This window comes from Limulus polyphemus, unplaced genomic scaffold, assembly GCF_000517525.1.
Source record: "Limulus polyphemus unplaced genomic scaffold, Limulus_polyphemus-2.1.2 Scaffold202, whole genome shotgun sequence".
Classification (NCBI taxonomy): domain Eukaryota; kingdom Metazoa; phylum Arthropoda; class Merostomata; order Xiphosura; family Limulidae; genus Limulus; species Limulus polyphemus.
Genome location: NW_013665812.1, coordinates 782,867 through 797,890, shown reverse-complemented (window position 1 = coordinate 797,890; position 15,024 = coordinate 782,867). Strand labels below are relative to the sequence as shown.

At 35.1% G+C, this 15,024-nt stretch overlaps 1 protein-coding gene across 3 annotated transcripts in view; it reads left to right on the top strand.

Moving 5' to 3' along the window:
- LOC106478353 (coiled-coil domain-containing protein 97-like) overlaps positions 1-15,024 on the top strand; it is a 27,424-nt gene that overhangs the window by 3,213 nt on the left and 9,187 nt on the right. For all 3 annotated transcript variants that reach the window (XM_022381946.1, XM_013938892.2, XM_013938893.2), the window contains exons 2-3: positions 2,992-3,629; positions 5,652-5,773. In XM_022381946.1, the coding sequence (XP_022237654.1) occupies positions 3,112-3,629; positions 5,652-5,773 (640 nt within the window). In that variant the 5' untranslated portion in view covers positions 2,992-3,111. The remainder of the gene's footprint in view (positions 1-2,991; positions 3,630-5,651; positions 5,774-15,024) is intronic.

Below are 15,024 nucleotides of genomic sequence, written 5' to 3'. Positions count from 1 at the left end.
CGAATCTTGATCCGTCTAAGAACAATACAGTCTTCCAAAAGTCCAGAGGCTTAGCCATCATAACACTTGTCCACTTCTTTCGTCTGACTATGTTGGTAGGTCTTAATAAGGGCTTCCGACTAGCTGCTCTGCAAGGATAACCCAATCTGTGGAGAATCCGTTGAACAGATTTCGGGCTCATCCCACCAACTTTGGCCACTTCTGCAGTCGTTAATCTGGGATCCATTTCGATGCTCCTCTTGACAGCCCTTTTTGTCCTGTCCGATGGACCAGGACTGCCCGGATGCTACTCAATTGTTTCCTTGCCATGTTTCCTGAACTACACGATGATTCTGTTGACTGTCGAAAGTGGGATTACCAAATCCTGCGAAATTTGCCGCTGACTTATTCCACCATCTGCTTGACCAACTATCCTTCCACTAACAAAATCTGACAATTCGAGAGAACCTTGAGTTCTAGGCATGTTGTAGCACAAGATAATTAGTGTGCGGACCATTTTCATTGAAATAGTGCTCTGTGAACACAAATTAGTTAGCATAAATCAGTTAAATGACGAAAAATTAGGTGTCTATTTACTTGTGACCACTTAGTGTATATAGCCCTATTGTGCAGCTTTTCTCTTAAGAATCAGAAAAGCATAAGAGCCTTTACAGGTTTCCATATGGCAACAATTGTGAGATAATATATTAGGTGGTTTCCTAACAATCCACAGACTGGATATGAGAGGTGGTAGTGTAGACACAGTTATAACAGAATAAAAAGAGTTCATCTATTAACATCTTTTATTCTTCACTAAGAATGAACCATTAATACCAAAATTCTTAGAAAAAACAAAAAATATTTATTAAAACTTTTATAAGTTTAATAGAATATACAATTTGAAAATGCCAATCCTGGGGTTTTCAAAATGACACAACTGAATTTCAAACTTAAAAATATATCTTCAACACAAGCAGTTAGGAAAAGGAATGAGAAAGAAAAGTTAACTTTGTAAGTTATTACAAAATTGACTAACTAATACAACATTTTTAAAATCTCTTAATTAATTATTTCTCATAACAAGTTAAACTGACTTTCAAGCAATATATAGTCAAAAATCTGTGTTCTTGAGGGTTCCAGCTTAACAGTCTTCAGTTCTCTTTTACTTTTTACAAGACAAGATTACAGTTCAACATAGAAAGATTATTTGCTATTGACAAAACCTGTGACAAACTTATTTACATATGATTATAATAACCATTACAAAGACCTCGGGGCCACCCAATGTTAGTCATTTTGTCTCACTATGAAAATAATGTTACAGTTAATTTTAATGGGGTGTGAGCTGGCATCATGCATAAACAAACTCAAGAAACAGCTCAAACTTAATGACAGAGGAAAAGATATATAAAATATAAACATAATAAAAATTGAAAAAATGAAGGAATACAACCTCACAAGCAATGCAGCTTTACTCAAATTGGCTTTATAAAGGGGGTTTCTTATCAAATCAACTTATTGTGTTGGTGTCTTAAGATGGTACATCTGTTTTTTGCACTGTTTGATGTATGATTTTCAGAAAGCATTCAAGAAATGCTCCACAAGAGATTAATTAGAAACTTGAATTTTTATGGAACTATTTTAAAAAGTGGTGATAAATGGGCATTTTCTGACTAGGAGATGTAAAAAAATTGGGTCCTTAGGGGTTTGTTTTTGGACCTAATTGCACATTAGAACTGGTGGAAATTGCTAATTAGTTAATCATGGTGCTCATTAAGTGATTACATTCAAATAATCGATTATTCTCACAAGTTGGAATAATTGGAAACATTAATTCTGATTAGATGATAAATTTTGTAAGTCATAATACTAATAGATTAAGATGAACATCCTGAAATTAATAGAAAATAGTAATGAGAAATCATAATGGTAATATTTCAATTAGTTGGAATAAGTGCAAACAATAATAATCAGAAATACTTATTTTGATTATTTGATTTTTTAATGACATTAATTCATTTAATAGTAATTTTGATTAATCATTTATTTTACTTTACACTAGTTGATGGAAATGATGCTCATAGGTAATCAATCAATTAGTTAAATGACCCAGTTTTAGTACCAATTTTAACTGTCTGATTGCACAGAAATTGATAGGCATTTCACCCAGTAATTTGACCAGTATGTCTTCATATGAAATAGCTTGAATACCCATTTAACTCTCAGCTGCTTGAGGTATGAGATGGTTGAGTGGATTTTTTGTGGAAGCAAATTGTGTACATGTGACTTCTTCTTGGTGATTTTATGTATTGTTGCCAGGATCACACAGACAACTTTTGCCACAGACTTTTGTGTTTGTGGATTCTGACCTGTTGCAAGATGCTACACTTTGTTTATTGCAGGTCACTTTCTTGATGGTCCTGGTGCCCCAAATTAATCTATGTATATTCCTTTGTTTTCTAATTCCATTATAAACAATGGATATACCCACCTTGAAAATTCTAAATCCCTGATCTGAACATATTTTTAAGATCTGAGGGTATGAATATTTTGCCTCAGAAAAGACCATTACACACCCTTCAGTATTTGGTGGCAATACACCATCTAGGAAACGCTAATCAATGTCAAAATGCTATCCCAGTGTGACTTTGTTTTGGCTGCAGTTGTCTTGTGATGTGCTGATGTGTTTATTCAAAATCATTTTAATATAACATACTCAATCCTCTGTAGTATGTTTGAAGTAGCATATTTCACATGTTCACACAGTTTTGTACTATAATTATAAAATATTTTCTAAAATATGATTAGATTTTTTAGTGTATATAACAGGTTGATAAGAAAAATACACCCTGTAGAATAAAGGTTCTTTTTATGTATATGGATTTCCCAATATTTTTTCACTTGTTTTATGCTTTTTGTTTGTTAAATATACGTGTTAATGTTTACTCTCATGTTTTGTAGAATTAAATATTGAATATTATTTTACTGAATTGCACATTAATTTATTTTCAGGTTACTTACTTTCACAGGCTTGTGTTTTAATAATGAACATAAATTGATGCATATTAACTCCCTCTGGTTGGCATAGATAAACATCTACATTAACTGGCAAAAGTGATACAAAGCTTAAGGATGAGTTTTTATGAAGATGGTACTAATATCGAAATGAAAGAAGGTTCTGCACAAGGTTCTTCTCAAGACTGTGATGCAGTTAGGTGTATGCTGTTGGATCGTGTTTCCAAAAGTAGTGCTTTTTTCAAGAATCAGCAAAGAGGAGAAGCTGATCTTACAGTGGAACAGAAATGGGAAATTGCCAATGAAATTTTAAATAAAAGCCATTCACTATTCCTACAAAGATTTGGTAAATATTTAGAGTTTGAGGACTTAGTTTATTTTGAGCCATATAGAAATATCTATGATGTGGAGTTTTATTTGAAGGAAATAAAGAAAAGACTTGATAGCAAAAGAAACACTGTTAATGTTAGAAATAGACGATATGAAGCATTGCAAAAGCTAATTAAAGAAGGAACTTACTTCAGTGATAGAGAAATGAAGAAAAGAAACCCATTGTTATATGAAGAAATGGTGGAGAAGTACATGTCTGATAGTGAAAGAGAAGAGGCAGAAAAACTTGAACTAAAAGACTTCAAGTGAGTATTTTCCATATAATTTGTGGGAAAATTAATTTTGAAATAGAAACAGTATTTATTGACAGTATTATTTGCTTAGAAATTATGTAAGTTAAAAAGGGTAAGTATTTTTGTTCAAAAATTCAAGATATATTAAAAGCAGTGGCTTGAGTTCTAGAAGTTTTGAGTATATGTAATATGTATAGTGATTACTTAATATTGTATGAACCTTCATAAGATAAATATTGTGACAAACTTCACTATCATATTGAAATGGACTGTTGGTTAGGACAATGAATCACAATAGTATTTATTAAAATACCAAATAAAATGCACAAGTTTCTGAATGAAGCACGCAGGTTACTAACTTGAAATTTACATGAGAATTAAGGAGACTAAGATATGGTAAAACTTAACAAAATGTTTATTGATAACTATTGTTTTTTTTACAATGAGACTCAATATTAATCAAAAGAAACTTTTAAGGTTATTACAAATACTGTGTTTCACGGTAGATCTTGATTTAAAAAATATAAATAGAACAGTGATATATATATATATACTTTAATTAAATACAGCTTTTACTCATTAAGCCTTTTAATATCATATTCAGTGATTAAATGGTGAAAACTTAAAGAGAAGCTGAATCTAGTTACATTCTGCTCTTTATGGGCTGCTGATTAATTAGAACTGCTGTACACTAATTGTTAACTTAATTCATTATTATGATGGACTGTTGCTCATTGATGACTGACTGGTTTTTTAATTAACTAATTTTTTATGTTTATGTAGTGTATTTTGTATGTAATTACTGTGTGAGAATCATCTCCAAACATGGAAATGTATTTTGTTCATAAGTATTTGAATCCAAATGATGATGTTATTTATGCACATGAGCCAATCATATTAATGATTCTCTTTTCAAGCTTTAAATATCACTTAGTTAGCCACCAACAGCTGTCTTTGGATCTTGTAACTGTTTGTTCCCAACCTCTTACTCTGATCCTTATATTTATGTTATTTAAAGTAGTTTTCAGATGCATAGCTATCTCATATTGTTTAGTATCTCATTATGGCTAGTACACTATGTCACTTCCTACAGTAAATCAGACCACTTGAATGTTTCCCTAAAGGAGCTGTTATCCATCCTAGGTTATATCTTGTTTGTTCCTAGATTTGTTTCTCGTGTTTTGTCAACTAAGTTGCACTTGTTTGTGATGTGGTTATATAATTCTGTATTGTATTCTCAAAATATATGCTGTAATATTGATATTGCATGTGTTTAATCTACTTGCTAGTTTGTGATTTATGTATTCACTAGACAAAAAATGTTTCCATGTTATTTAATATATGTTAATGTATTAATCTTTAGTTATACTCTATATACAACCATTTAAATACTGAAGACTGATGCATGCATATTTTAAAGCTTATGTATTCCTAATGTTGGAGTAATTTCTCTTGTTGGGTGTGATCTTTATCGAGTATTTGGTAAAAAGAAGAATGTAATGATAAAATAATTGTTTTTCAGACTACAAAGTCCACGTATACAATTTGTATAAGTTCCATGTAACTAAAGATAGGTGTAACTTCACCAGTAAATAAATGTCTCAATAGAGATACCACTTAATAATATTTTCATATGTACAGTGCTTCTTGTATTTCTTACATTTTGTTGAAATCACAAACTCAAGATTTATGATGGTGAACTAGCAGTCTCAATCCACAAGCATCAGGCCTTGCTCTTATAACTTGGGTTTTTATACTTTCAAATCATTTTCAAAATTGTAAAGAAAATTCCAGATTTTAAGCCACATTAATCATGAACATAAAGTTTGATATTTGATTCTTGTCTTATATGTAGAATATGATCATTATGTGAACATGTAAAATCTGCAATTTTTACAGCTATTTAAATTAGTATATTCATTTTTGGGGAGCATGATTAACTGTACACCAAAACAGGAAATAAGAATGTGATGGAGCATGAGAGTGTCTCAAAATCAAAAGTCTGGTTAGTAGTATGACATTATTTTCGTTCAGGTTTTCTACATTTCTTATGGAGCATATAGAGCGAGAAGAAGTACAAAACCGTCGACAGCATCAGGAAGATGAAGAAAATGCAGTTTGGGAAGAAGGTGACAGTGACAGTGATGAGGAAGAAGGTAAAAAAAGGAAATTGAAAGAGTATTATGATCCTGTTTATGAGTTGAAACTGGTATATCAAGATTATAGAAAAATGAAAGTTAAAATTTGTTATTCTCTACTTATATTTTTTATTTAAAAAACTCTTAAAAAATTGCAAGATGAGGCAGTTGTGAGTCAATAATTAATACATATATGCTTTGTACTGGATAAAAAATGATACTTTAACACATTTGTACTTCATCCATTTCATAATGGTTTTAATACCAATATAAACATAAGAAATAAGCCAGAGGCATAAGGATAGTCATTCTGTTGAAGTCAAACATAATTCTTCTGATCAATTAACCAAAAAAGTATAAATGTAGCTTCTTTTTTTAACAGATGCTTCCAATCAGGCTTAAAAGACTCCATACATGTAGAATATACCATCTCATTTGAAAAATCATTCTACGTATTACCCTCTGAAACCAAGAGTAATTTATACATGGAGCTGATGTTGTTCATTTCGAGCCTCAATTTGTGAATGAGCTTGCACACAGGTCAGCTGTACGTGTAAACTATTCTTGGTTTTATAATATCAATTCATCTTATTTTAAATGACGTCTAAAAGGTGAAATTATTTTGTCAAGTAACAAGCTTGAATAGATCTATACATTATAATTCCAAAAGTATTAGAACATTATGTCTTGAGAAGAGGTATGTATTGTGTTTTAACTTATTCCTCTTAGGCCCTATTTTAATTGGGAATTGGCCTTTGGTAACTAATCATAAACTGTTGGTATGTGTGTTTGTGTTTTTATTATATCTTGTGAAAGATACAGCCACTCCTTTTGCATTGTAGTTTTTTAAGAGTCTAGTTGTCCATTCTATCCTTGATATGGCATATCAGTCTCCAAAAGAAATTCAATTGAATTCATTTTAAAGCTGATTTGGGTTGGCCAAGGTAGATTATGGGTGTTATATGTTCAAACCCCTGTTGGACGTGGAATGTAGCATGGCATGATGCATTATCATTCAGAAAGAGCCATAGTGTGGTTCTTAGCAATTAATGCAGGCAGCACAGCATTGTTCAGAAATTAAAAATATGACAAGGAATTAATGGCTTCTTGAAATATATTATCAGTGGATGAAGTCCACATAAACTGTAATACACCAATACCATAATGCTATCTGTGTTACTCTTTAACATTGCTATCAGACTTATCCATCAAAAGCCAACAGGCTCCATCAGAGTTAGTGCATTTTATTCACAGTTGTGATAATCAACTTGTGAGCTCCAGCTTGTCTGTGAAAAAAAATAGGAATGTGCTGGCTTGTAGTACTGAGGACTCTCATTATAGTCTAAGTAGTCTGAAATGTGTCACACTTACAGTATATTATTATTACTAAATCCAGTAACCACTTATCTTTGAAAGTGTGTGAGCTTCTTTCTTTGTGGCAGCTGCTAATCTTTATAAACTCTAGGCAGCAGTGTATCATTAAATTTATATGTAAATATCTGTGTCTTAAGAAGTTTTATACAAGACAAGAAAAGTTTCCTTACTCTTAAAATTTCTTAACATTAAATCCAATACTCTGTGCATTTATGACACAACAGACACTTGGCTTTAGTCTTATGAATAATCACAATCCAAAATCTCTCTTCCTGAACAAAAGAAAATATTTTCCAACAACATCATAATATTATTTTCTAAATGTAATTTTGCTACATGAAGTGTAAGGTCAACATGAAATTGAATTTGAACTCATTTTGCAATTATTAGGATACTCACTGAGTTTATTGAGATTCTTTTGTATTCAAGAAACATTATGCATAAGATCACCCTGCCTTTGAAAATATTCAGCCACACTAGAACAATAAAGCTATCTCAGTTAGTATTTGTATAATATCTTAGAACAAGAGAGCCATCTCAGTCAGTATGTATAAAATTGATATCTTAGAATATAAGAGTTATCTCGGTCAGTTTGTGTATAATTAAGGTCTGTACGTATAGTATTAAATTATTCTAGAAACATATAAGAAAATCATTCATTATGTTAAACTCTGCAATTACAGTAATAAAATATTTACTAGCTGTTTGTATTGTCATCAGTTTTGTTAATGTGAAACCTAAGGCTACAGGAATGTTGGACACACACATGTACAAACGTGTTCAAATATATTTAGCTGACAGATGAAGATTTCCCTCAAAAACAAAACAACTTTAAAAAAAGTACATTTCAAAGTTGAAAAAAAATTAACAACATTCTGAATTTGAATAAATTACAGATCTTACCAAGTAGTGTTATCTACTAGGAATCAGGATGATCATTTCTAGTTTTATATAAAACATCATGATTACTAACCATTGAAAGTTCTAGACGTTTTTGAGTTTCTGCCTAAAACCCCTTCGAGGTGGATTCCCGTACATGGCGAGGGACCTCTGAGGGAAGGTTCTGTATTTTCAGTTACCTCCTATGGGATCTGAACATCCACCCATATGTTTGCCATGCATGGTGACCTGTGAAGGGGAGGAGAGGATCTTGGTGGTTGGGTGGTGTCTGGGGCACTGCAACACACCATTTTGGCCTTGAATTCCTGTAGATGGGTGGTCTTGGGTTGGCTCCCATAGGGTCAGTCGGCTGGTCCTGTTGGGCTAGGGTCAACTGAGTACCAGTGTTGGGCATTCTCAGTGGGTGTTGTGGACATTATGCCTGATGCTGGTGTTTGGGTATAGTGCTCACAAAGCCCTGGTGTTACTACAGTGTCCTTGTTTGGCATTGTAGTGTGTCCCCTTTTAGGACTCCCTGGTGGGTGGGGTCAGTGGGCACTGCACCATTCTCCTCTTACTATGGATCCTCCAAATCTTAAAAAAAGATAGTAAATACTCAGCTCATTGGTTAACGACCATGCCTTGAAGACTCTGATCTTCAATCTTCTTGGTCCTGTACCTTGTTTTTTGATTTTACATTCCTTGTCAGAAAAACCTTCAGGACAAATGTCTCCCTTTTTTATTCAGGAGGCATTAGAGGGGCTTGCTGGCTCTCCAAAGTTAGTCAAGAAGCTACTTTCTGAGGACATCTTGGTGGAAACATCTACACCAAAACACATCAAACTCCTCCTGAATTCCAAGTCCATGGGGGATGTACCCATTAAGGTACTCCCCATGCTACTTTGAATTCCCGATGAGGAGTTATTGTTGTGAGGGATTTGAAGAACATCCCTGAGTCAGAGATCTTTGCTGGTTTTTCCTGCTAAGGGATATCTGTGGTGTGACATATCTCAACTCGTAAAGATGGAATTATGCTGCCTACCAATGTTTTCATTTTGATATTTGCATCTCCACTTCCAACTGCAGCCTTCAAGGCAGGATATTGCCATTGTAAGGTACGACCATATATTCCTAACCCTCTCCAATGTTTTCAGTGTCAGCGGTTCAGTCATTCGAAGGCATTTTGTTGTTGTTGTTCTGTGACGTGTACTCATTGTGGTGGCAAAGATCATGATGCCTACGAGTGTCAACTGGACCCTCACTGCATTAACTGTAATGGTTTCCATCCCTCTTACTTTTCTTCTTGACCTGAGTGGGTAGAGGAGAAAGATGTACAGTGTTTAAAAACTGTTAACAACATTTCTTACCCCAAAGCTCAGAAGATATTGTCCCCTACTCCATCTCGGATATATGCCTCTGTCTTTTTTTGTATTATGTGAAGAGTCTTTTGCCCTCAGTGGATAAACAAGGTGACAAGTCAACATCTAATCCTATATCTGTCCCCACCATTCCCTTCAGGGACTGCCTGGGTCCACCTCCTTTGGCTCTGGCTTCTGGTGTCTGCTCGGGTCCATTCTCTTTGGCCCCAATATGCAAAATGATTATTCGTTCATGCTCTCAGTTGCTGGAATCTTAGTCTAATGACAGAGATCTGCTCACTCAACAAAGGACAGGACCCATGGAAGTTGACAGACCTCCTTCTAGTAAAGAAAAATGGCGTGGTTGTAAACAGAAGGGTTCTCTGCCCAGTTCTCCTTCACCTAAGTAAAAATGGCCACTTTGATACAGTGGAACTGTCGAGGTTTTTTTCTAATCAGGCTGACATTACTGCCTTGATTGACTACTGTCATCCCATGTGTCTTTCCATACAGGAAACATTTCTGAAACCTGCCAATACAGTCACCTTTTGGCAGTTTTCTTTATACTGGAATGACAGGTTGTGTGATGGACGAGTGCATGGAGGGGTGGCTGGTTGACCAGCACGTGCACATCTTTGTAGGTGTCACTCAATATACCCTTGGAGGCCCTAACCATCTGTGTTTCCTTGAGTCATACCATCACTCTTTGTTCTCTCTGTTTATTGGAGAGACTTATGATCAATCAGACCTTGATGCTCTCATTGAACAATTGCTGTATCTCTTTTTAATCCTGGGAGACTATAATGGGCACAATCCCCTCTTAGGAAATGCTGATATTAATGAGAGGGGTTGTTCCGTAGTGCGTATGCTCTCGGATCACAACCTTTCTCTCTTTAATACTGGTTCTTATTCTTATTTTCTTGCACCTAGTTAGTCTTTTACTGCCATTGATTTATCTATCTGCTTCCCTTCTCTTTTCTCTCGATTTTCTTAGAGGGCAGTGATCATTTTCCTATCATTTTGAGGGAGATTGGCCGAGGTTGATGCCACCATACCTGAGTGCTCTCTTTCACCTCTCTCTTGGAACTTGATCCTACAGTCGTTAGTCTTCCATCTATTGATGACTGTGTGGAGGCAGTAACTGATTGCTTCATTCAGGTAGCTGTTCATTCTATGCCTAAAACCTCAACACGTTTCCCACAGTATCCTCGTTCATGGTGGTCTACAGCCTGTCAGCAGGCATCGAAGGCTCAGAAACAGGTGTGGGATACTTATTGCAGGTATCCCACTCTTACCAACCATGTCGCTTTCCAGTGTGCCCATGCCCATGCTTGGCACGTCAGATGTCAAAGCCAAAAAAAGACTTGGATTAAGTTTACAACTAGCATCTCATCTACCACCAATTCCAAAGTCATACGGGACAAGATTTAGAAGATCAATGGGAGGTATTCTTCCCATCCTCTTTCCATTTTGCTCTCCATTGGCCAAGAAGTTGCTGATGTACAGAACATTGCCGATACTTCTTGGCCATGAAGTCTCAGGCAGAGTGATTGCTTCTTTCTTTTCAGGCCAATCCTCTCTATGACTATAATTGCCCCCTTACACTGGTGGAACTCAAACTTGCTCTTCATCGGTCTGGCAGTACATCAGTCGGACCTGATGATGTTCACTGTGAGATGCTGTGCCATCTCTCTCCTGCTTCTCTTGCTATTCTTCTGGTTGTTTTTAACAGGATTTGGCAGGAGAACATTTTTCCTGATATTTGGTGCCAGGCTATTGTCTAAACCTGGGAAGGATCCCAAGATTCCTTCTAATTATTGTCCAATTGCTTTGACTAGCTGTCTCTGTAAGGTCTTGGTTAATGGTTGTCTTGTTTGATTCCTTGAATGTATCAACCTCCTCTTACCCACCCAGTGTGTGTTCTGTCAACATTGCTCCACCATGGACCATCTGATTCGACTTGAAACCTTGATCAGGGAAGCCTTTCTCCAGAGGGAACATCTTGTTTCTATATTCTTCGATCTTGAGAATGCCTATGACTGAAGCAATTACATATTTTTGAGGGAATTTTACAATTGCTTCAGTATATTTAGTAGTTGAAAAGAGTTTAAGAATAAAGTTATAACAATTTTCGGAGTTTTTCAGTAAACATGTACATGGAGAAAAAGTGTAAGTAAAGATGCCTTTATTAAAAGATATGGCAGAAAGCTAGAAAGTACAACTAGTTGGGTCAGTGGCATTGATAATCATGTAAAGATACTGCCTAACAATGAAGTAAGTGTACTAGCACCCGTGACAGGTTGTGATGGATTAATGACACTAACTCGTTAGTACTGTGGAATCTATGAAAAAGTCGATGTTAACATGCAAAAGTGGTACTTTGATGCCATATTCCTTAAATGATGCTGGTGTACTAGCACAAGTGGAAAGGCAACTGGCTAACTCACCATAACAGTAACCAATCACTTGAGAGTTTTGGCTATGGTTTTGGACTAGCCCTGGAAGTTGCACAAATCGGTCAATAAAGTGTTAGAACTACTTGTGGGTTGTTCTGGATACTATTTGGAAGGTTGAGAGAATACCAAAAATATAGATTAAAAACTCATCTCTGAAGTTTAAAAATGAATTATTTCTTCAGTTCTTCAGCTTTAGCTAGTTCAGTTCTTGAGAATTTCGGCATTCCAGCTTCTATGAGTATGAAAGTCTCCACCATCCCGAAGTTTACTAGCTCAACTCTGTTGTAAATATAGAATTATTCTCTCTCTCTTGATTAATTAATGTAATTAATGGTAAAAGGATATTCATGTTGTATTAAGGAAGTGTACTTTATATGTACTAGTTCTTCATATGCATTATTAGTATTAGTAAAGGTTATGGAAAAGTAATGATTAATGAACTTGTGTTGAATGTTATATGGAAAAGTTGCTATAATTTGTTCAATGCTAGTCTGGGACTCTGACTCTTTATTCTAATTGTAAATTACCTTGAGTTAGCGACTTGTGAGCTCCACTCGCCAATACAAATCCTCCACTAAATAAATTTGGTGTAAACTCCAACAATTAGCCTTAAGGGTGCTGCCCGTTACATGACACTACATGGAGGTATGGCATTTTGCAGGACCTCCACTCATATGGGTTGTGTGGCCATATACCCATTTTTATTCTGAACTTTTTACTTGACAGGCAATTTTGAGTCCGTGTGGGTTCGACACTTTCCCATTCTTTCACACAGGAACTTGGAGTCCCTCAGGACTTTGTCTTGAGTGTCACACTTTTCAGTATCAAGATCAATGCTGTCACTACACAACTTCCGCCTACTGTTGGTGATGGATTCTATGTTGATGACTTCCACATCTCACGTGGGTTGTCAAACATGAGGTTTATTGAGAGGCAGCTTCAGACTGCCCTCAATTGCTTATTGAAGTGAACCACAGCAAATGGTTTTGCCATTTCTTTTTCCAAAGCCGTTTGCATGCATTTTTGCCACCAACGGGGTCTACACCCAGATCTCCAACTCTGTCTCGGTGATGTTGTTCTTTCCATGGTCCCTAGTGCAAAGATTGTTGGGGCTTATTTTTGACTGTAAACTTACTTTCATTCCTCACATGAAGCAGCTATGTGTCAAGTGTACTAGGGCACTGAACATTCTCTGTGTTCTCTCTTCCACCTTTTGGGGAGTGGATTAATGTTCTATGTCCAAGATCTATCTTGCCTTATTTGATCTAAACTAGACTATGGGTCTCTGGTCTATGGTTCTGCCAGGGCCTCAGCCTTGAAGATGCTAGACCCCACCCACCATCTGGGGCTTCAGCACTGCACTGAGGCTTTCTGCACTTCTCCAGTTCAGAGTTTGTACACTGAATCCCACAAACCTCCTCTTCACATTTGCCACTTGCAACTTTCTCTATAGTATGCTACCAAGCCTCGATCCTTACCCCAGTACCTGGGATTGTGTCTTTCCTCCTCAATGGGCTGTTCTCTTTCAGAACAAGCGGTCTACAATTCCTACCTTTGGCCTTTGTATTCAGGCATAACTGCTGAATTGATATTGATACATGATTATTTTCTAAAAGTTCTTTTAAAAATTCTTTATCTCTAGTTTAAGCACTGTTCAGTGAGTCATATAGAGTCTCTCCTAAATTTTTGGCCATGTTTAAGCTTGCTCTGATAGTCTTGGGTAAACAACTTTTTTTTCAACTTTTCAACCAACACTATAAATCTAGCCAACTAATTTGAACTGCAGCACATATTACAACCTGAAAATGAAAAATCTAAAATAGTTAGTCATTAATATTTGTATCTATTCCTTTAATAAGACCCTTATTTAACTCGGAAATACCTTGAACCAACTATTCCTTAACGAGGAATGATGCCTCTTATGTATCTTTACATGTATCTTCAGTAAAAATCTGAACTAATTCTCAGGTAACACATGACCATATACTGTCTGAGTCAGAAAAAAAATGTGCAACATCATTGCATCAACTTTTGAAAAATTGTTTTTGATATATCCATAGAAATTTTTCCAAAATAAAATTATAACTGAAATGTGGAGATTTTAAATTTGTTTTTGGTATATTGTGATTAACATTTGCTTTGGATGAAATAAGAAAAATGAAACTTTAGCCCTAATTATCAATTTTTAGCATCCTATTTGAATTTTTGGTCAGATTGTGGAAATCAATTTTCCTCCCAGAGACAGCTTGTCAGTAGATGATACAAAGACTGAAATGTGTAGAGTTACAACAATTTTCAAGCATATATTGTTAAAAGTTTCATAAATACTCTCCTGTTATTAAAATTGAGGGAGGAGCATGAAAATTAGGTGGACACCCCCCACCCCCCTATCTTGGACACCTGTGGTTGAAGCATTTCTGCTACATAGCTTATAAAAGTTTTTTTCTTTCGCTTTTTTGAATAGCACTTGTATGATAAAATGTAAAGATTCTTTTTGGAAGTTCCCATGTGCTAAACTGATGAAAATATATAAATAAAACAGATTTAAAAGAAGGGGTGAGGTTTTTTTCTAAATGGGCATAATTACCTTCTGAAGACACCTGTATTGGATACCCTTTTCTCTGTGTATCATCAATGAAAGATTGGACTTGACTACAATTAAAAGCTTTCTCTTTAGTTTAATTAAGAAATCAAATGAGCTTAAAATCTGTTAAAAGGCAGGGATATGAACAAAAAATAAAGCATGAAACAAAGAATCATAATAAAGGCCTTTATTACTCTATGTGCATTTGTACTAATTATTGAGCTACATACAAGCTAATGTATTCATCCTTTGTCTGGGTTATGAACTTAAACAATGTGGGGGTGGATGCTATGATAAATAAAAAAATCCTAACTTCACACAATTTATTTATAGCATAACATATTATTACAGTATTCATTATTGCTTCATCGAAAATTTTGTATAAGGTTTAAGAACTCGTGTGTGTGTATATATATATATGTTAATTCTTGCCTGTAGCCTGTGCTATTATGTAGGAATCATGCAAATGCCATTCCTACTATCTTGTTTGCATTGTCTTTGAAGGATTGATATTAGCCATCCCTACATTTACTTCCTTTTTTTTTGAAAATTTTTTACTTGTTTTTTATAATGCAGTGTTTCAGTACACATAGGAAGGTTGTATTTATAACCAAGTTC